The sequence below is a fragment of the Bactrocera neohumeralis genome, unplaced genomic scaffold, assembly GCF_024586455.1.
Source record: "Bactrocera neohumeralis isolate Rockhampton unplaced genomic scaffold, APGP_CSIRO_Bneo_wtdbg2-racon-allhic-juicebox.fasta_v2 cluster10, whole genome shotgun sequence".
Lineage (NCBI taxonomy): Eukaryota > Metazoa > Arthropoda > Insecta > Diptera > Tephritidae > Bactrocera > Bactrocera neohumeralis.
In genome coordinates, this window is record NW_026089623.1 from 6,576,902 (window position 1) to 6,599,617 (window position 22,716).

The 22,716-nt window shown below is 35.4% G+C and overlaps 2 protein-coding genes across 4 annotated transcripts in view; one reads left to right on the plus strand and one right to left on the minus strand.

The window, feature by feature from the left end:
- The window catches only part of LOC126765061 (cyclin-dependent kinase 5 activator 1), a 235,222-nt gene that overhangs the window by 72,584 nt on the left and 139,922 nt on the right, over positions 1–22,716 (minus strand). Inside the window, exon 4 of one of the 3 annotated variants that reach the window (XM_050482668.1) lies at positions 11,937–13,508. The exons of 1 other annotated variant lie outside the window; for it this stretch is intronic. In XM_050482668.1, coding sequence (XP_050338625.1) covers positions 13,395–13,508 — 114 coding nt within the window. In that variant the 3' untranslated portion in view covers positions 11,937–13,394. Of the gene's footprint in view, positions 1–11,936; positions 13,509–21,239; positions 22,100–22,716 lie in introns of those variants that run through there. One more of the 3 variants, XM_050482667.1, reaches the window with a different exon arrangement.
- On the plus strand, positions 20,193–21,697 carry LOC126765105 (uncharacterized). Its single transcript, XM_050482721.1, has 3 exons — positions 20,193–20,679; positions 20,741–21,224; positions 21,603–21,697. The coding sequence occupies exons 2-3, from the start codon at positions 20,951–20,953 to the stop codon at positions 21,695–21,697; spliced, it is 369 nt and encodes a 122-aa protein (XP_050338678.1). The 5' UTR covers positions 20,193–20,679; positions 20,741–20,950.

The following is a 22,716-nucleotide window of genomic DNA, read 5'->3' on the forward strand; positions in this document are numbered from 1 at the left end:
TAAAAATTCCGTTAACTTTTTATGAAACATTTATAAAAAAAAATTGTAAGACCTGTAAAGAAAGAAAATAATTATGTAATTAAAACGGACTATAAATTGTATAAGTAGAATAGTAAATAGCTTAAATTCCACATGTACCATAACAAACGGGAATCACGTGCCCACAATCGAAGACACAAAAACTGGAATAATATTGCTGAATAAATTTAATGGAAAACTAGAAGCCGATGGGGAAACTAAAGAAATAAATGGAACACATGTCATAATATTTAACAACTCAACAATCAAAATTAACAATCAAATATTTAGCAATATCGAAGCAAAACCAATTGAAGCCATTCCCGCAGTTTTGCAACCAGCCCCAATAGAAAAAGAACGTATTGAATTGCTATCATTGGGAGCTTTAAAAGAATTACACCTCACCAACATCAAGCGGATAAATTCTCTTAAGAAAGCTACACTATCTATTGGCAGCCTGACATCGGTAGCTTTAACTACCACCATAATAATTTTTATCTTATTACGGAAAAAGAAGATTGAAATAAAATATATAGAAAAGGAGACAATAAGACCTAACATGAGTCAAAAAGTTACCCTTCCAGAAGAAACTCATAATATTCCAAATTATATAAAATTTAACGATCTACCTTTCTATTGATGATCGAGGACGATCATATTTAAGAGGGGAGGAGTTAATACAGCACTTCAGACAATTCCCACCATCGGTCAGCACCTCAGTACGAAACTCGAAACCCAGCAATAGCTGACGTCGCATCAGCAATATTAGCGGCTTCACACGCGCATCCGATTAACTGCTGACTATAGGGAACGTTAAGGTAAAAATTGTATTCAGTCTTAAGACAAAATTTTTATAATAAAGCCGCGGACGCGAGTCCGCTATCCTTTTTTAAAAATCAAAACCACAAACTAATGGTTTAATTTGTATACGAGCGATAATGAGAGAAAAGCAAAAGGTTAATGGCCTTTGGGTTTGCACGATATGTGCGTGTTTATGTGGGGTATCGCTGAAAAAGTGCCGATTTGGTCTTTGAATATAGAATAGATAATTAAATGCTAATATCTATGCGCTTTGGCCACCAATTCTTGATTTTTTTGGTTTTATTTTGTCTGTATATATTTGTTATTTTTTTGTTTTTAATTAATAAAATGTAACGTTTTTTTTTAGTTAAACGGTTGCATTTACCGCACGGAAATTTTTAAATTGTATTCGATGTGTTTTAACATTTCATTTAATTTTGTACCTTATGTACATTATATGTATACACCGGCATAGTCAAATTGTATGCCGTGTGTATGAGTGTATTATTTTGCCGTACGAATAACGCGGGGAAAGAAAATGGCAAAGTGCAGGTATGCACTTTTAGTACAAATGCTAATTTGTGGAATTTAACGCTGTTGTGGATGTATACATATGAGTGTATGTTGATTTATCTCGTTGTCAACTTTGTTAATACATGTAAGATGTATATGTACATACGTTGTGAATACTGTGCATATGTGCTGTAACAACAACAATGTATGGTTGATATTGTTCTTTTTCTTTTAATTTTCGAAATTGCCTTAGCTTACTTTGCGCAATCGTGCTTATACTGTTTTGAGTATAAGGGGTATAGCTGGAAACTGTGGTCAAGTGAATACTTGAACTTTTTTTTTTATAAAGTTTGTGTGTTGGGTTCACAAGTGTAAGCATAACTAGGCCTTTATTTATTTATTATACTATATACCGTTCATACATATATTTGGATGTACATACATATGTAATGTACCAAACTCTTTTCGGTTTCCCGGAAATCAACCGTAAGTTCAAACAGTTTGGTAGCAACCGTGCTATTAAAGTATACAGTTTTTAAAAAGATGAACTGTAACTTTCAATATACATACATATATGCCAATAAATACAAATTTTATAATACTATGTTCGGACCGATATTGAAAACATTTTGAAAACACATTTGTATGTTGTGGAATCTAAGTCGTTCGGACCGACAATGTGTGTTTTCGATGAGTTTTCACTGACAAATATCAATAACGGCATTCTCTTGCTCTTGCAAGATTGCACGATGACACAAAATGCAAAAATCTTATAATGAAATATGCAAGGGCAAGAGAGCACCCATTGCAGAATCTAGTGATACATATATGACGGCACGAAAATAAACGTGGGTTTTGGTCTGACATATTTATAGCCATGGCAAATAATTTTCTGCGTATGTTTGTTGTTGTGCCGTTAACCAAGAGGAAAATTCTGCAGTTTCTGCACCGTGCAAGATTTCGCAAGAGCAAGAGAATTCCCCTAATATGAGAATATCAACCGACAGCTGTTTTTGTATATGGAATGTAAACAAATATCACGTGACAATTTAGGGCCGGCAAAATATGTCTTCCAAAAACATCGATTAAACTAGAGCAGGCACCGATTATAATGAGTGGAATGTAAGTTTTCAAGTAGTTTTCTGCGAAAACTATGTTTTCGTTTGACAGATTTTACATGGACGAAAACACATGTTTTCGTGCGAAACCAGTTTTTCCCACGAAAACATGTTTTCGTTGTCGGTCCGAACATAGTATTATAATTATAGGCAAGAGTGAGACTGGACGATATGACGAGGGCTTATGTGCGAGTTAATTGTTACATTATGTAAAAATGAGTCAAAAGAATATATTTTGAGCTGCACCGAAATGTGTACTCTTTATTTATAATCTTAAGACTGACTTATTACATGGTTTTTACTTCTATTTATACTAACTAGTACGTTTACTTATTACTAGTTGATAGTTTGCTAAGATACAGATTATATTATTTGTTTAGGTTTGTTTACATATATATTACGTGCTTAGATACAATTGCTTTGTTTTAAGATAAGGTTGTTGTGGTATTCAAACTCAAGGTTGTTTTGATACTTGTTTGTTGTAGTGATAGTGCATTTCAATTGTTCCAACTCAAGGTTGTTTTGAGGTTTTTTACTATTATAAGAAATACGTTCCTTAACTTGCGCGTTTGCTAGGTTTTTGCACCATAATTATGTATTTTGCTTTTGATGCAAGCTTTGCTAATGCTATACCCGTTAGATTTTTTAGTATATCAACAGTCATCAAGTCGAAGCCGGGAGCCTTTTTTGTTTAAATCCGGTTATAGTCATATATTTTTACTTTTTTGTTTGTTATTGGTTATTGCTAAACGTTTTAATTAATTTCTTCGAAAACACTTCCGCTTTCTCTTCCTCGCTTTTGGCCCAGGATCCGTTTGCCTTTCTGAGAGGTGTATTCGATAATATTGGTTTCCTAACATTTTTTACAGCTTTCCAAAAGGAATAATCTCTATTTTTATTTGGCGTTAATTTCTCAATATAGTTAAAATGTTGCTAAGTTGAACTGTTTAGTTCTGTTTTATATTCATGGAATCGCGTGATTTGCCATTTCCTACGTAGTTTTCCGTTTTTCTTTATGAGATCTAATATGTCTGATGGATTTAGTGTAAAAGTTTTTGTCTTTATGTCAGCAATCTTTTATTTATACTATTATTATGTTTTATTATTTATTTTTGAAAATTATTGCTTTTTCGAGTTTATTGTTTTCTTTTTTTTAGTTTGTTTTTAAGCTTCGCGCCCGTTTAGAATTAAATTATTTCCGCGCCGGTTTTTTTTTGCTTTGGTTGTTCAGCACAATATTGTATTTATATGTTTCACACGCGATATTTATATGTTTCCCACGCGATTTAAAATTTTTTGTATTAGCTTAATTTTTTTTGTATTTATGTATTTGTCACTGCACTTTTATTTTACTTGCAATAAATTTTTGTATATATGTATGTATTTGTCGCCTCACTTAAATTTTGTACACGAATTTTTGTTGGTTAACCTTACCGCACTTTGTTTTTTTTGAACAATTTTGTATATACATATGTATATTTATGTCACAGAATTTGATTTTCTTTTTTTCAATAGTGCCGTTCTTTGCGGCTCGAAGGACCAATGTTTCATTCACTCCCCGCTTCACTTACCACTTTTGCTAAACTTTATGTATTTTAAAATAAAGCCTCCGGTTTCAATTTCACAAATTCATTTACACTATAAATCCGCTTTATTCTTCACAAATTTATTTTACAATATAAATCCGCCTTATAATGGCCGTAGTTTCACAATATAAAGTTATGTTTGGAAATTATGGATATAGATATAAATGGATATCACTAGCGGTGCGTAGCGGTGGCGAAAGAGCGACGTGTATTCAACAACGGACGAGTCAGTACCACAGTATATACAGTAGATAACCTTTTCGTGGTAGCTTTCTGAGGGGTGAATAGCGGCCATCTTGGATTTTCAGAGGTAGCAACGCAGTGCTGTATATATTGAGGCAGTAAATACTTAGCAAATTTATTCTATTAAATAACAAAAACTATAAATATTGTTGCTTAATATAAAAGGAAATTATTTATTAATGACATATATTTACTAATATTTGATTTATTCTTAGATTTCTCGGTGGTGAGTTTTCTTCTGAATGTATTTGTTTTCAATTGACAGACAGAAAACATAAAACGGTTTGTATTCGTAAGTTTTTGAAATATTATTACCAATAATTTTAATTTGGAAAGAAGATATTTAGGCATTTGAAGCTGAATTTTTAATACATCGTTCTAATTCTCATCCGTATACTATTTTTGATAATTTATTTTTGAATATTTAAGCTTTGCATTTTCCACACCACCCCAGAGGTTTGCAATAAAGCGCGTTACAGACTTTTTTAGGTGTTCGGTTTTTCGGTAGGCCTATTTTCACCTTTTCAACTTAAAATAAACATAATTAATAATTTACATAAAAATTGAAATAAAAATATTGCACAAAATAACTTAATAATTAATAAAGATTTCTAAGCTCTCACAATAGATGCATCCAAACTCCTACAACTCTATTAAATAGATTAAAATACAGAAGCTAACACTCAAAAATTTGATGTGCCGAAAATGAGGGCTGGCTGCCTGCCTATTAAAAATTCTTAAAGAAAAATATGTTCTAATTCTTATAAAAAGTATTTTAAAACGTCGGGTTGTGAATTTTCGCAGCAATAAAAAGGCTCTACAATTTTGAATATAAACTTTATTATTAACACTAATATGTATTATTATTAAAAACTTCGACATGTCTTTCATTTCAAACTCAATTTCCAATTGAAGTTTTCCTATAACGGCTAACGAGTTTTCAATTTGTATATGTCAAACGACAAATTACCACCCAGGATTGTATCCAACTGCATGCAAAAATTTGGAAATACTTGAAGCGTGTTTAAAAATTGCACAAAAAAAAAACAACTGATTTAACATTAAACAACAACTAATATCCCAATAAAATTGAACAGATATGCAAAGTAATTCAATATAATCACTTAAATAACGTAAACACTTGCATTATTTAATAACTTTTAAAGTCTCGGTCATCAAAATTTAAAATTTATATGAAGTTTAAATGCTAACACAACACCCTGATTACCATGAAGTTAGCAAAAAAAGTGTAACACAACACCCTAAGATTTTCTAGAGGTGAGTATATGTATGTAAACAAAGAAAAGGTTTATTACTGTATATTAGGGCGATTCAAGTTTCATAGAAAAAAAATCCATGGTGAAAGTATTGTAGCGCTCTTTGATTTTTTGGATCCTTTTGGTGAGAAAATAACTGAAAACAAATTTGAGCTCATTCGGATAAGATTTAGAACTGCCTCAACGACGTCAAATTTTACCACTGGTTATGTTATTCAATTTAGTGATTTGCTATTGCATTTTTTTATCAATATTTGTTTTGAACATATCAATCTTGGTTTTTTTTCGCTTTGGCTTTAAAGAGCGTGTTTCAAAGAGCGAGAAGAAATAGCAATGCAAAGCAAAATGCAAAAATAGCGGTACTTTAACGTAAAAATTGGCGTCGACTGCGGAATAAGTGTATTTTGTCAGTTTTGATTTGCTCTCAAACAGAAGCAGTCTGTACGTTTAAATTGCTGTAAATAATTAATTATTTTGTAATAATTTGTTATAATCTTGTAATAATTTGACTAATAAGTAATAATATGACTTCTACGCGATCTAAAAGTACAATTCATCTGATTGGCAAATCCAAACCTTGCTTTGATGGCAGGCTGTTACCAACGGTTCTTGATACTTTACGAGTTTATTTTTTCCATCATTCAGAACTAAATAAATCTCAAAGAGATAGCGTGAAAATAGTTGTTCAAAGCATTTGTGATATATGGTGTAAAGCAAATATTCCAATTGTTGAGGGGTGGAATATTATAAGAAAAATTACATCAATATTGGATGAATATCGCAATATCTGCCGGAATAAAAATCGCAGAAGTTATGTGCAGATTGCTAAAGAAAATACGTTTATGGAAAACATTAATTTAATCTTTGACATAGCTCATCATGATGCTTTGAATTTAATAAAAATCGAAAAAGATAAGCAATTTTTATTAGACCAAAGGTCAGAACGAAAGTATGTGATGAGTAGAGTAGACGTAAAATATGTGCAAAAAAAGAAATAAAAGCAGCGAAGGTATTGAAAATGATGGACAGAGTTGAAAAAGAAGAAATCAGAAAACGAAAAACATTAGAACCTGCAACGCTTTCAACCTCTCTTAGTGACGAAGAGTCTGATCATGATGATGATAAAGATGATGAGTTTATTAGTCAAAATAAAACATTAATGCCGCGAAATAAAGAAATTAAACAGCGTTAAATAATGTCACGAAATCTTGCGTCCGCATTGGATCGCACGAACACCAGTAACAGGAAAGTTAATTTTGGTTTTTAAGTTGACATGTATTTTAACAATATACTTATTTCTTTAATACAAATTATAGGAAAGCAGCCTATATTCTTTCAGCAGTATAGTGCGGATCATGCTTCTGAAACTGTTTTATCAGTCAGCACCATTCGTAGAATGCGTAGTCAGTTCCGAAGTCAACATGCTTCAAACCTTAAGGGAATATTCTCGCCCAATGGTCCTTTAGTTATACATTTTGATGGAAAATTACTACCTGCAATTTCAAGGGGGCCTTCTAAGGACGATCGAATTGTCATTGTCGTCTCCGGCTTAAACACTGAAAAACTGCTTGGAGTACCCAAAACTTAGAAAAGTACCGGAGAAGAAATTTCACAAGCAGTTTTTGCAGGTATAAAGATGTGGAATATGTGCCATCAAATTGTCGGAATGTCTTTTGATACCACTGCATCAAATATGGGTCGTATGAAAGGAGCATGCGTTCTTTTGGAGCAGAAACTGAAAAAAAATTACTTTGGCTAGCTTGTCGGCACCACATCTTTGAAGTTATTTGCGGAGATGTTTTTAAAGCATTATTTGGTTCAACATCTGGCCCCGGCGTAAAAATATTTAGTTCATTTCGGGAATTTTGGCCAAACATTAATCGAAGCGAATACGAGAAATGTTCTGATAGTCGAATAAGTAATGAATTACTCTCATTTAAAATAGAAGCAATAGCTTTTGCAAGCGATATTTTAAAGAAAAATTCAGGGCAATTGTTAAGAGAAGATTACCGTGAATTATTAGAACTAACGTTGATATTCTTGGGAGAAACTCCTCCACGCGGTATCAGTTTTCATACTCCTGGCGCATTTCAACACGCGCGTTGGATGTCAAAATTGCTCTATGTTCTTAAAATTTGCCTCTTTCGAAGTCAATTCCATCTTGATGAACCCCAGCAAAAGGCTTGTGTTGAGTTCGGTATATTTATTACATTAATATACGTAAAAGCTTGGATACAAAGTCCAAATGCCTGTGACGCACCTTATAATGACTTAAATCTAATAAAATATTTTTCTGAGTATAGAACCATATCAAAAATAATATCAGAGACCGCAACAGCTGCATTAAGTCAACACTTATGGTATTTAAGCGAAGAACTAGCTCCAATTGCCCTTTTCTCAGATTTGGTACCGAAAACAATGAAAAGTTTGATGGTGACTCGAATAAATGAGTTCAAAATGCAAAAGCCTGTTAAAAGATTTGTTAAATATATTGGTACAGAAGATCTGAGTGATAAAACAATAGCCTTTTTCATTGGTCCTGCTTCTCATACTTTATTTGAAATATTGAAATTGGATGTCACTTTTCTAAATGAAGACATAGACTCGTGGAATCAAAGCAAATCTTTTAATGAAGCAAAAAAATATATAATGGCTTTGAAAGAGCAATTGCTCTAGCAACAAATTTTAATCAATCCCTAACGACAAACGAGAGCGAAAAACAGTTTCTATTACAAGTTGTGGAGAGTCACCGTAAAAACTTCCCTAATTGTAATAAAAGCACTTTGTTTCAAAATATTTGAATATGCAAATATGTAACAAAAAATGAAATAATATGAATTATATAATTAAAAATGTATTTACCAATGACTTTCCAGTAAAATAAGACATATGTATGTTCAAATTATATTAATTTTTATTTTTTTTTGATTCAGCATATATTAGTGAATTTTGAATTCGTTGAGGCAGTTCTAAATCTTATCCGAATGAGCTCAATTTTTTTTTCAATTATTTTTTCACCAAAAGGATCCAAAAAATCAAAGAGCACTTCAACATTTCAAAGTTTTAAAATTTTGAACCGCCCTACTGTATATGCTGAGCTCAGTACTGCCGTGTGTATATGCTGACCCTTTTTATGTGGATTGGTGTGGTGTGTGTTTGCGTGTGTGGATCCTGGGCTCTCGCATGTGGGTGATGTTGAGATGGATTGTAGTGATGTCGAGGTGAGTGTGGCGTATTAGTGATAGGTGTAGGTGTGGTGTGGGGCAGGCGACTAAGGCTAATTTAGCCACACCTAAATTCCTGTAATTACTAACCATGAGAAATGTATGTGCAGAACAAAAAAAAACTGAAGTCTAAAAAATCACCTGAGTCTGACTTATTACCAGCGAAATACTAAAACAGCTTCCTCAAAACGTTATAAGTAAAATTGCTGCTATAATGAACGCTACTATTAATCTACAATATGTATGTATGTGATTATGTTCAATAAACCTGGTAAGCCAGCATGACATTACTTCATATGGGCCCATATCTCTCCTGCCAATACTTTCTCAGCTTTTGGAAAAACTGTTTGCTGTGCGTCTTAACAACATTATTGAAGAGAGGAAGCTGATACCGGTGCATCAATTTGGCTCTCGAAAAAATCACTCCCCTTTTGACCAAGTACATAGAATAACTCGAGTCTTTGAAAATGCCTTTGAAGAAAAAAAGTTTGCTCGGCCGTTTCCCTCGACGCTTCTAAAGCCTTTGATAAAGTTTCTCATGGCGGGCTCCTAACAAAATTAAAATGCCTTTACAAAAAAAAATTTTACAATATTTTAAAATCATACCATTCGGACCGTTTTTTTCGAATGTAACATGAAAATATGTTCTCTGATTTAAATGAAATCAAAGCTGGTTTTCCTGGGGGTAGTGTGTTAAGACCCATCCTTTACCTACTCTTTACATGCGATCTACCACACGATGACAATTGTATTACAGCAACATTTGCTGATGAAACTAAGCAAACAAAAAATTAAACGAAAATATTGATTTCACACACAATTATACTAGATATATGCCTCTGTACGTATACTTAAGCGGTGTGCAAATACCACATCACAATACTGCGAATTACCTAGGCATGATCCTGCACACAAAACTTAGATGGAGTGCACATAGAAAGAAAAAATAAGAATTAGAAATAAAATTCTGAAACATGTATTGGCTACTTAGTTGAAAGTCAGCCTTATCCACATATAACAAAATTCTTGACTAAAAGCAGGAGTTCAGACCAGTTTGGACTTATGGGATACAACTTTGGGCCTACTCAAGCCTTAGCACTTTTGTACTAGTCCAGCGATTCCAAAACAAATTTTTAAGATGCGCCGTCAATGTGTGTCGGAATTGACTCAGTTGCGGCATCAATTAACAAATATGCAAAGTCTCATGTGGAAAGACTTTCTGACCATGTGAACACTGAAGCCAGGGCTCTTGTCGCTCAAAGCAAAAGGAATGCCATCATATAACTCATACAACTCTTTATTCAATCGAATGCGATATTCGAAGTTGCCAATGCGCAATGGACCAAGCTCGTAACGTCGACTTATCAGATATTCTCATCGTCTATGCCTTTGCACCATATAGCGTGACGGGGACGATGAGTGACTTGTAGAATTTGGTCTTAGTTCGTACAGAGAGGACTCTACTACTCAGTCCGAAATACCACCTGTTGGCAGTAGTTATACGGCGGATTTCGAGGCTGACATTGTTGTTGCTGTTAATGCTGGTTTCAAGATAGACGAAATTATCAAAGACCTCAAAGTTATGACTGTCAAAAGTGACGTGGGAGCCAAAGACCGTTGGTTTGATCACAGGAGATAGCTACAAGCCCCATTTGCCATGCTGGGCAGCTTTGGAATCGGAGAAGACCCTCTTTTCCAAGATTTAACACATGGTGAATATCTGGATAGTTGCTGATTTTCCAGGTCTAATGCCACACTGATAACGTCCAACAAATTTGTTGACGGTGGGCTTTCACACAATACACTCCTTAGAATAAGCGATGTTGAGGAGTCTATAAGCGACGAAAGTTGCAGACTGTAGGATCTCCCTTTTTGTGGATTGGGCAGAGCACTTTTAAATACCAATCGTCATGCTTTCCTCCAACCATTTTCTATAAAGAAGCTGATGCATGACCCTTATCCGTTTTTCGCCGCTGTATTTGAATAGCGTGGCTGACATTCCATCGTCCATGTACGTAAGGAGCTTGAAATGCCGTTTCACCGTTCTCTTATACCGAGTTGCTTACGAGTGCAGGAGTGCAAGAAAATCGTTCGGCTGTCTTTTATAATTGCAGCTTTTCGACGTCGAAACTTCTTGTGTCTGTTGACGTGCATTTCTTGCTGCACAGAGACGGGTGTGTATCTTGGCTGCAACAAGATAGTGGTCCGAGTCGATGTTAGGACCACGGAGCGTACGCTCGTCTAAAACACTGGAAACGTGTCTTCCGTCTATCACAACATGATCGATCTGGTTGGTGGCTTTTCGAACCAGAGACAGGCACGTAGATTGGTGAATTTTTCGATGCTGGAATCCAGTACTACAGATAAGCATACTTCAGGCCCTGGGGAAGTCAATCAGTCTTAACCCGTTTGAGGATGCTTCATCATGATGGAGGCTGAATTTGCCGACCGCTGTGCAAAAGATACCTTTCTTGTCCACCCTGGCGTTAAAGTCGACAAGCAGGATTTTGACATCATTTCTAATTCTGTTTTCTTGATTTCCAATGCTATAAAAACAAACGAAGTAATTATTTGCAATCACATAAAATTCATTTACTTACCTTCTTGTTGTACTAGCGCGAATGACATGCGTCTTTTCGTTTTCATCGTTTTTTTTATTACTCTTTTTGGGATTTTCTTTTGGCACTATTGAAAATTATGTTTTCTCATTCGCACTCATTCAAATAAATTAAGAAATGAGGTAACTATTTTTTATCACATTTAGGTAAACAAAAAAATAACCTGAACATGTTCGTTGGTGTTAGTGCATAGAGAAAAAATGTGTAAATATATTGAAATATTTGAGAAAAGTGGTTAGCCGTGGCTGGCAGGGTAATGTAACGGGTAATGTTCATGTGAATATGTTGGTTTAACATTCACTATAGTCGAAATCCTTAAACGGGCATTAAAAACAAATATTATTACGAATATTAATGAATAACCAAAGGAACAAAGAATATATAATAGAATATACTGTTAGCAAAGTCGGTCCACGTAGGCAAGTTAGGCAACTGCCTGGGACGCAAGAATTTTAGGGAGACAATTTGGCAAATTTTCTTTAAATATTTTATTTACTATATTTTCTTTAAATAAAATATAAAATAATTTATAAAATGATTTCATTAGTATATCATATATAAGTAAAGTCATAGTTTCATATTTTCGCATTCTAATACAAGGTATAGAAAACAACAGGAGTATTATTGATTTGTTTTAATAGTAGCACCTAGAGGCTGTTGTTGTATGTTGCACGTTGCTAAGCGTTTATTGCGAGTTGTCCGTTGATGTGCAAAAATATCAGATATTTACATATATACACAAACGGAAAAGAGTTTTGGCACTGTGGATGCAAATAATGTACTAGTCATATACTCACCTTAATGTTATTTATCACTGTACTTAATTAAAATAAAAATCGAATATATTTCTGTGGACAAAAGTTTTGGCACAGTTAGAATACTCAGAAATAATTTCATTGATTCTGCTTAAAAAAGAAAAAAAAATAATTAGAATAACAAGTGACCGCATGATGCTGTACTATATAATAGAAACCGCTAACTTTTAAAGTGAAATATAGTCTTGCGTAGCGTGCATTATTACTACAATTCAGTAAAATGGGTAGCAGGTGAGTGGAAACGACAGCAGAGGAGAGAAAAATTATTTTAAATCTACATTCCGCCAACGAAAGCTATGCAGAAATTGATAAAATAATGAAGTTAAGTCGTTTTACCATTCGGAGCATAATCAACCGTTTTAAAGATGTCCGTTGCCTCCAGAGTTGCAAACGTTCGGGTCGTCTGCTCAAATTTAGTTCAAGAGAGGCGGCATACTGACTTCAACAAAGATTTCTGATGACTTCAAGGAAGAATCCGAAAACAATGCGGCGGGTGCTTATTCGTAACCGGTACAAATCCGGAATAGCTCGAAAAAACCTCGTATCAGCAAGGCTAACAAAAAAAGCGTTTAGAATTTGGTCGAATACGGGTATGACAAAAGCAATGTTAATTATACCGTAAAGCATGGTGGTGGCGGAGTCATGGTTTGGGGAATTATAGCGGCGTCAGGCGTTGGGAACTTAGTATTTGTTGATGGAGTAATGGACAAAACTTTATGCGTACATACACATATAAACATATTGAAAGAAAACTTGCAAGCGTAAACAAGCTGAAACTTGGGAATCAGTTCTATTTTCAGCAAGATAATGATCCCAAACATACAGCTTATGATGCTCGTATGTGGATCATTCACCACGTTCTTGCAACTCCTCCTCAATCACCGGATTTAAATTCGATTATTGGATGAACTTGGACGAAGGGTTGAAAATAACAAGTAAAGGCCAATTAAACGAGGTACTGCAGCATGAATTGACTAACATTGGATCTGAGGTGACAAGTAAATTGATTCACTTCACGCCAAATCGTTTAAATGACGTTATTAAAACGAAAGGTTTGAATACCCGTTATTAAACTAGAATTTTTTCCATGTTTTGATATATATTCTAAATGAGCTAAAACTTTTGCCCAATGAAATTAAATATAGTGATAGATAACTAAAGGTGAGTATATGACTAGTACATTATTTGAACCTACCTTTTAAATTTACGGAACTGAAGGAACCAACATCAGCTGTGCCAAAACTTTTGTTCGTCAGTGTATGTCCGTTTTTTCGATCAGAAACGGCAGCAGTATTCTGAAGAAAACATAAAACACAATTCAATGTGCAAAAACTCTGTATATAACTTCAGGACTCTGAGAGTTCTGTATTGACTCTGGTTTTCTTTGTTAAAATTTCTTTCTTATATACATTTTTTTAATTCTAATTTCTTAACTAGTGTGTGCTTTAGTGTACATTATGTAGATATGTATGTTATTTTAATTGCAGACTTCAAATACCAAAGCATTGATATTTTGCAACTGTTTAGATTCACTGTGTGACTTACGTGCAGCTAAAGAACTTGTATACACACTTGGTACTCTGTTATCACCCGTCATTACGGCTGGTATGAATTGGTGAATTACACTAGTGAATTCACTACATAGAGGTAATACAGAGAAGCAGTAGTACATGAGAGAGATTTTGAGAGAAGAGAGTATGATCTACAGCACGCTATTTTTTCAATATGTCCTATAAATAAAATACCAGCGAAAAATAAGAATGGAATGCAAATTTGAGAAAACCTAGACGTTACAGCAAGCACAGTTTGACAAAAGCGATTGTATTCTTATTGCATTTACATACATGTCGGTCATCAAAAGCATGATTCACTGTATTAAAAAAAATTGTAATCTTCGCGACAAATGTTTACCGTTACGCAGGAAGACAGCGTTTTATTTGTAATTTTCAAGTTGTACTTTTTGGAATTATAGTTAGTAAAAGGCATTTGAAGAGCCTTCAATACGGACGATAAAATTAAAGAAAATAAAAAATGTGAAAAATATGAACAATTATACATATATTGATTTATATGTATCAAAATAATTACTAATTAATTATTTTAATATATACATATATTCAATTCCAGCTGGCGATGACTTTGAACCGGCCGAAGAACAATTGCGCACAGCAATTCAACTGAAAAAAAATAGAATCATAAAGCAAAAAGTTGTATTATGTATTATTAAACGATAAATGGTGTGAACTAGGTAAGTAGTGAAATTACTAATGAGAAATAGAAAGTGATAGATGATGGGATAAGAGGTGAAATATGGCAAATGGTAGGTAGTGAGGAAGCTAGTGAAATATAGAAAGTTATAAGTAAGATGTAGGTAGTGAAGTAAGTGCTGAAATAAGTGGTGAATCACAAGTGAATAGTGTGAACTGAGACTGCCAATGACATCGCCATGTTAAATTCATGAGTGAACTTCATTGCCGGTAACCAGTTGGGTAGTCAGTCGTGGTTACTATCTGGTGAATTCACTGATGAGCCGAACTGGAGGGATCTGGTGAAAAATATACGCCATTGACATCACGTACATTTTAAAATTAAATTTAAACTACAAAAAATATACATTTTTTTATTAAATCGCCACAAATTTATCACTGATCATCAGTAATTTATTAAGCGACGGTAATTTTGTTATAACTATTCAAAGTCCCCATTGGCATATACATATGCCGCAATGCCGCAATACCCCTTGCTTTTTATCAAAAACAATAGTAGGTTTGTGTAAAATTTTAAAGCGTAATATGAGATCGCATTTGAAAATAAGACAAGCACAAAAAGATCCACTTATCGGTAACCCTATAGGTCAAAAATATGTATACATTCTTCTTTACTGGTGTAGGCACTGCTTTCGGGGTTATAGCTTCAATAAAAGTTGAGAAACGAAAATTGGTTGGTGAAATTTTTGTTTGAATGAAAAAAGGAAAATTCCTATGTTAAATGTATGGGAACCCAAAACTAAAAAAATTGCGACCCCTTAGAATTAAGCTACAGCGCCTGGCTTGAGGGAGGATTTTTTGTTTGTCAGTCACAAACATTTGAGGGGGTAAGAGTTGCAAAATAATTTTAAAAAAATGTTTGAAGTACCCTAATGTATATACGAAAATATTTTTGAAATTCAACCAGTAATTTCGGTATATCAAAAAGTCACTGTTTTACTAATTTCCTTTGAAGCTCTTACTCACAAGAGAGTCTTTTTTAATCATGTGTACATATGTATATGCGAAACTTTTTTCTGAAATTCTCCCAGTCTAGTTTTCTCTGAGACATTTTTTATTTATTCCACACATCTTTTAAATGTGCTCAGACTCCAAGGAATCCAAAAAAAACTCAGTTGATAAAAGTACAAAACAAGGTGCAATAAGGAAAATCTCGACAATTTTTGGATACGTCTCCACGCTTCTTATGACGCAATAGTAGAATCTGATGAATCAGATCTACCAGAAAGTTTTAAATTCGCGGCTTATGCCAAATACAAAGACTGCTAAGATCAGTTTGAAGATACAAAAACAATGATTTTTAACCAGTTAAAATTAACTAAAGCAATTGCACCTACTCCACATCCGAGATTTCCAACTTTTTGTCGGTTTTATCGACAAAAAACATTCCCAAATAAAACTGGGACCCAATTTTGGTAAATGTATGCAGCTTTACTAGAAAAATCGAGCAATCGCTCTCATCAAGGCAAAAATACCCCAAAAAGATAACTATACCAAAAGCTAGTCCCCTTAATAGAAACTTCCAAAGACGCCAAAACAGTAGCAATTTTAACAATTTTAATGGAAGTGAAAAATTTAAAAAAATTAACATCATTGACTACTGATTAAATAAAAAAATCAACACGCTCTAACTTACACTCCTATTGCGTGGGGCTGATGGAATATAAGTTCCCTTATGTTTGCGTTAGGTACTGAAACAGGATTGTTATTTCTAGTAACTTGAAACCAGAGATTACAACCCATTTTTGTTTGTCATGAACTACAATAATATTTGTGTATGAATGAGCATTCTCCCCCGACATCAAAGCATATCTCACTTACCACACTAGCACATAACATCGGCTTAGACTCACAACACTGAGACGCAACCTTCACCATACTTACCATATCTCTCTTACAATCCACATTCTACACCACTCACGAGAGCACCTCACACCGACATCTACACACAAGTACACCAACCACATTCACACCACACCCATCACACCATCTGCTTCAGCACAAACGGGAAAAAAGGACCGTTGAATAGATCGGCACACTCCGTTTTCAAACTCAGCAGCGATCTGTACGCTTCTGCGCGGAACGACATCAGCGATTTAAAACATTATATATTACCGCCTTTTTTTAAATAAAACCCTTTGGGTACATATCCATTAATATTCACGCGTATGAACACAGAAATTCGTTTTTTTCCTTTTGAAAATTTGTTGTGGTGACCGAGAAGGTGAGTACGTGAAAAATACATGATTCTTCGAGCCATAAAAAACGGCACATTGCAAAATAATAAAAAATTAAGTAAAAAGAAAAAATCAAGGTGAAGTACAGTGGAAAAAAAATTACAAAAAAGAAAATCATATACATATACAAATATATACATATATGTATATATATACCTCAGTGATCGATCTTACTTTCGTAAACTCAAGCCTAGTTCGCAGATCGCAATGGCAAATTAGCGATCAGTACACTTTCAGCGATCACTATGCCATTATATTTGAGGTAAATGCTCCCCAAACACGGCTCCACCTACAGACCCTAACAAGAAGTTCATGGCGACCCAAAACATTTGACCCAGACCTTTTCGAAGAAGCCTTTGGACCCGCTACTCTTCCTGACAACTTGCGGTCGGTTAACCAGGCGACTGCATTGATTATGAGCCGCATTAAGACTGCATGCGACATATCAATGTCAAAGCTTCCACGGCGTAATAATCATCCCCCCGTTTACTGGTGGAACGACTCAATTGCTAAACTGCGGAAAGAATGCCAAAAAGTAAGACGTTTATACCAAAGGTCTCGTGGCACCTGTGATTACAACACTCTACAAGCAAGTTTCAAGGCCAAGAGGAAACTTTTGAAACAGACCATAAAAAAAAGTAAACAGGAATGTTTTCTCAAACTCTGTGACGATGCAGAAAACAATGCCTGGGGTCTCGCATACAAGACCGTAATGGGAAAACTACGCATTCGAGGTCAAATGCCTACTTCCTCAACAACCCTTGACAGAATTGTCTCAGTTCTTTTCCCGACCCGACCCCAACTACCTCGAGAGATCGCGGTGCTGCAACAAAGAGAGTTATTACCAGAAGTAACGAACGAAGAGGTTATAGAGGCATGCGACCGGCTTGACCCAGGTAAAGCCTCAGGACCAGATGGCATCCCTAATATAGCGCTTAAAGCAGCGATCGTTAGGAACATAGACCCTTTTAGAGCACTGTATAATTTATGCATGCAGAATGGCTGTTTCCCAAAAATCTGGAAAAGGCAACACCTAATATTACTGCCTAAACCAAACAAAGCTCTGACAGACCCGTCCCACTACCGACCACTCTGCATGTTGGACTCTGCGGGAAAAATTCTTGAGCGGATCATTTATCAACGCTTAAGTAAGGCCATTGACGACGCCGGCGGCTTATCCCCAAACCAATTTGGATTTAGGAAGGCAAGATCAACAATCGAAGCGGTGACCCTTGTGAAGACACTGGCGGAAAATGCCATTAGTGGGAAAAGATGGAAAGGTGGCACCATCAAATATTGTATGGTTGCAACCCTCGATGTCAAAAACTAACTAAGTTCGCTAAAAAACTTCTCGGTACCGGCATATCTCTACAACCTGATAGTCAGTTACTTCAACGAAAGGACCCTATGCTACAACACAAACCAGGGCTACAAAAAATACAAAATCTCCGGGGAGTGCCACAGGGATCTGTACTTGGGCCCCTCCTCTGGAATATAATGTATGATGGAGTACTACGACTCAAAGTACCGGCAAACGTACATGTAATTGGGTTTGCAGACGACATTGCCGTGGTGGTAATAGCTAAGCATATAGAGGAAATAGTTTCGGTAACCAATACAACAATTTCACAAATTAACAATTGGCTCGAAACTAATGGACTATCTCTGGCAGAGAGCAAAACCGAAGCTGTACTTATTACAGGCAGAAAGGTCCGAGAAGTTGCTACATTCTGTACGAAAGGTGTAAGCATAACCACACAGCCAGCTATAAAATATTTGGGAATCGTTCTCGACGCAAGACTATCGTTTAAAGAACACGTGGCTTATGCAAGTGAAAAAGCTACGAAAATATGCAGAGCTCTAACCCGGCTAATGCTCAATACCCGTGGACCAAAACAAAATAGGAGACGACTACTAGCCGGAGTATTAAAGTCAGTTGCTCTATTTGGTGCCCAAATATGGGAGAAAGCTCTTGAAGTCAAATCATACCGACGCGGCCTATTTTCCACGTACACCATATGCGCATTGAGAGTATGCTCCGCGTTTCGTACGGTATCCGAAGACGCTGCCCTAGTGATCGCGGGCTTACACCCGCTAGAGCTCTTAGCCAAAGAGCTCACATACCGTTCAAATGAGATAGTAACGCTCAGAACCCAAAAAGAGGAAGCCAGAGCAGATACGGTGAAGCGCTGGCAAAAACGATGGGAAGACAGCCGAAATGGCCGCTGGACATTCCGACTAATCCCTAAATTGGAACTATGGCTTAATAGATCGCACGGAGAAGTAGATTTTTACCTCACCCAAGTTCTCACTGGACACGGCTGTTTCAAATCATATTTGAAGCGATTCAATCATGAAGACAACGATGTATGCGACTATTGCGGAGGCGAGATCATCGAGAATGTGGAGCACACAATTTTCCTATGTGCGAAATACGACGAAGAAAGGCAATCTTTGAGAAACGCATTCGGGGTAGACCCAACCCCAGAAAACCTAGTGTCTCAAATGGTAGAATCACTAGATAAGTGGAAAGCCGTGTCCGAAGTGGCAGCAAAAATCATGAAACGACAAAGAGCTGGAGAACAACAACGTAGAAGACTACTCCAAATTCCAACGAACAACTAAGACGCGACACACAAACTATGACTGGAGCAGACAAGAAGGTTTTGGTGACAATCACTGTACTAGGGGGTATAAGACAAACCGAGGTAGGGCCAAGTAAATGCAGCTTGTTACTGAATGCATTGGGACCATCACGTACGTATGAGTAATACTCAACCTTCCTCCCGACGTAATACTTGACGGTGGTACCGGGGGGTTTGGTACAAGACAGCAGGAGGATTATTTCGGATTAAAGTTCCACACTGACATGGGTTCAGGCTTTCGATGCTTCCTCCTCGTAAAAAAAAAAAAAAAAAAAAAAAAAAAAAAAAAAAAAAAAATGTATATATATACCTTAAGGAAAAAAGAACAAACAGAGTAAAAGTTAAAAATGCAGCCAACTAAAGAGGTGCAGTGTATACAAATTGAGAAATAAATTTGTAAAATAAAAAATCTTAGTACATTAAAAGTGAAATAAAGACTTATAGCCTTGACAGACGACAGCGTTAACCCTGATTAACTGCGCACTTAAGCAGATCCAAATTTATAGGTGACAGACAGCAGCGATGCATATTACTAACATTTTTAATTTGATGAAACAAAAATGGATAGAAGACAAGCATTGTGATTGTTAGCCGCACAGATGGTGCAAAACCACAATTTGTTAAACCAAAGAATAAAAACATTACTAGTGAACCTGCTTCAAAAGCTTAAAACGATAAATGAATTGACAAAAGTGATACTGGAAACTAGTACCAAAGTGGCGTCTTCGGAAATAAAGGAAAGAAGCGCCTGAAATTTGTAAGTTTAATATATTATATATTGTATATTAATATTTTATACATATGTCATTAATAAAAGGACCGCAATGGCAGTTTTTGGGAGTACGATGTCAAAAAGATAGATGACATCCGATTTAAAGAAAACTTTCGTCTAAACAAAGAAGCTTTTCACAAAATATGTGAAAAGGTTAAGGAAATCGGAAAGTCCAACAGCAACACGCGACTTTGCATTCCACTTCAGAAAAGAGTGGCTATTGCGTTGTATGCGTTAGGTTCTTCAGCGGAATACAGAACTGTAGCAAGTTTATTTGGCGTAGGACGCACCACAGTTGGGGAAATAGTTGTGGATTTTTGCAAAGCTGTGTGCACAAATTTATCGGATTGCATCAATTCCTATCCCCCAAGCACAGAAGAAGTAGAGCGAAATGTACAAGGTTTTGCACACCTTGGTTTTCCGCAATGTTTTGGAGCAATAGATGGCTGCCACATTGAGGTTCAGCCGAAAAAGGAAGATGCGATCGATTATTACAATTATAAGGGGTGGTATTCGGTTGTTCTGCTGGCAAGTTGCGACTATAGGTAAATTTAATATATAGTACTTATTGGAAATATTTTTATAAATTCTTTCACTATTTTATAGATCAAAATTTACATATATACACGTTGGGTAAACTGGAAGAAATAACGATTCGTAAATTGCTCAGAGCATCAAAATGATTGGAGATGTTAATGTCGCCGTAATACTTATTGGCGATTCAGCCTTTCGATTGTCGCGTTACATGATGAAGCCTTTTCCATACTCACCAAATCAACCAGTGTTAGAAAAAACATTTAACTATCGTTTATCCAAATGTCGCAGAGTTACAGAGAATTCGGTCAACTAAAAGCTCGATTTAGAAAAATTGGCAGAGGTTTACCGGTAGCTCCAAAAAACGTTAACGTTATTATACATGCATGCTGTATTTTGCACAATTTTCTAAAAATTGAAAATGATGAAATTCCTTCTTCGTGGATCCAAGATGCTGCAGAAATAAGTACAGAAATTCAACCACATCACACTACAAGAGCTGGGGAAAATGATGAAACAGCATCGGCTATTAGAAATGCAATAGCTCTGAGTTTTCGTGAGTACAGATGTATAGAGTAGCAGAAAACAAATATTATTTAAATTTATTTTTTGTTACACTACATAATGTTTTAGGACTAGAAAATAACAAAACATTTCATTAAATAATGGCTTAGGACTAGAAAAAAACAAAACATTTCATTAAATAATGGCTTAGGACTAGAAAAAACGATAAAATTATTTTAAACTTAAAGTTTCTCTGCGATGTTCTCCATAAGGGTTAAAAATCTTTCGGACAAATTATTGTGCTGTCGAACAGTCTGAAGTATTTCCTCTGAAACGTGCTTTGTTTCATCCGCAACCCTTTCTAATATCTCAGTTTGTTTTTTTAAAACCTTTAACAACTCGGCGCTAAAATTGCGTTTTCTTGTTGCAGATGAAGGTGATGGTGACGGCAACGAAGGTGGCAGCGGACATGATGGTGGTGGTGACGGCAACGAAGGTGGCAGCGGACATGATGGCGATAAATAAAATAAATTCGTTTTTTACTTCGGAATACGAGTAGGTCTCTATGTACAAAGCCGAATTAACGGCAGTCCACCCTATTATGCGATTCACAGCATTATAATGCCTCCAAGGCGAGGGACTACCACCAGAAGGGCCAATTTTGGTTTTCTCTTCTCTGAAAGTAGAGTTATTAATGTGTTAAAAGAAGATATGTAATTATTGAAAAATCGTATTTCTTGGTCATGTTTTCACTTTGCAGTGAATTTCCTCGGTGGTATATTTTTGTGCCATTTCCTGCGAAATCTCATTGTATATATGAGCATTTCGCTTTGCACGCCGGAGGTCGTGGGAACGTGCCTCTAATTTTTCCAGCAGCTCCAACTCATCATTTAAAGTCCACCCTGAACGCTTTTTTCTGCCAGCCATCTGAAATTAAAACAAATATAGTAATTTTCGTTTAGAAGGCAATGCAAAATACTAAAATTACTTACTTTTTATCTTTAATCGTCGCTTTTCAAAATAACATTTACATTTAAACGTAAAATGGCTGTCACTGTTCTTATTTTTCATTCACAATAGTATACAGCTGTCAATTATTAACAATGTTGCCAACGAAAATCTCACAAGCTCCCTAAAATTTTGAGAGTTATGTTTGGATTCAGCAACGGAGTTAGCTGCGGTAACTCCTGAATTAATCCCGAAAAATGCAATTAATCTGGTTTAACGGTGCCGTCTGTCAATGCTATTACTTACAGTCCAGTGAAGTACATTAAAATAAAAAAACCAAAAAGTAAAGACAGTGAAAATTTAATACAAAAACACTACTAACAAAATAAAACGGAAGCGAAACTCAATAAATATGAAACAACTTAAATTAAATGTACATATATACGAGTATACTTATATAAATGAATCCCTTTTTTCCTTTGGTCACGGCATCACGTGAATGGCTGGACCGATTTCACTAATTATTTTTTTGTTGTATTTGTTATTATTCGGAGAAGGTTCTTATGTACGAAAAACTTAAGAAAGTTGAGCAGAAA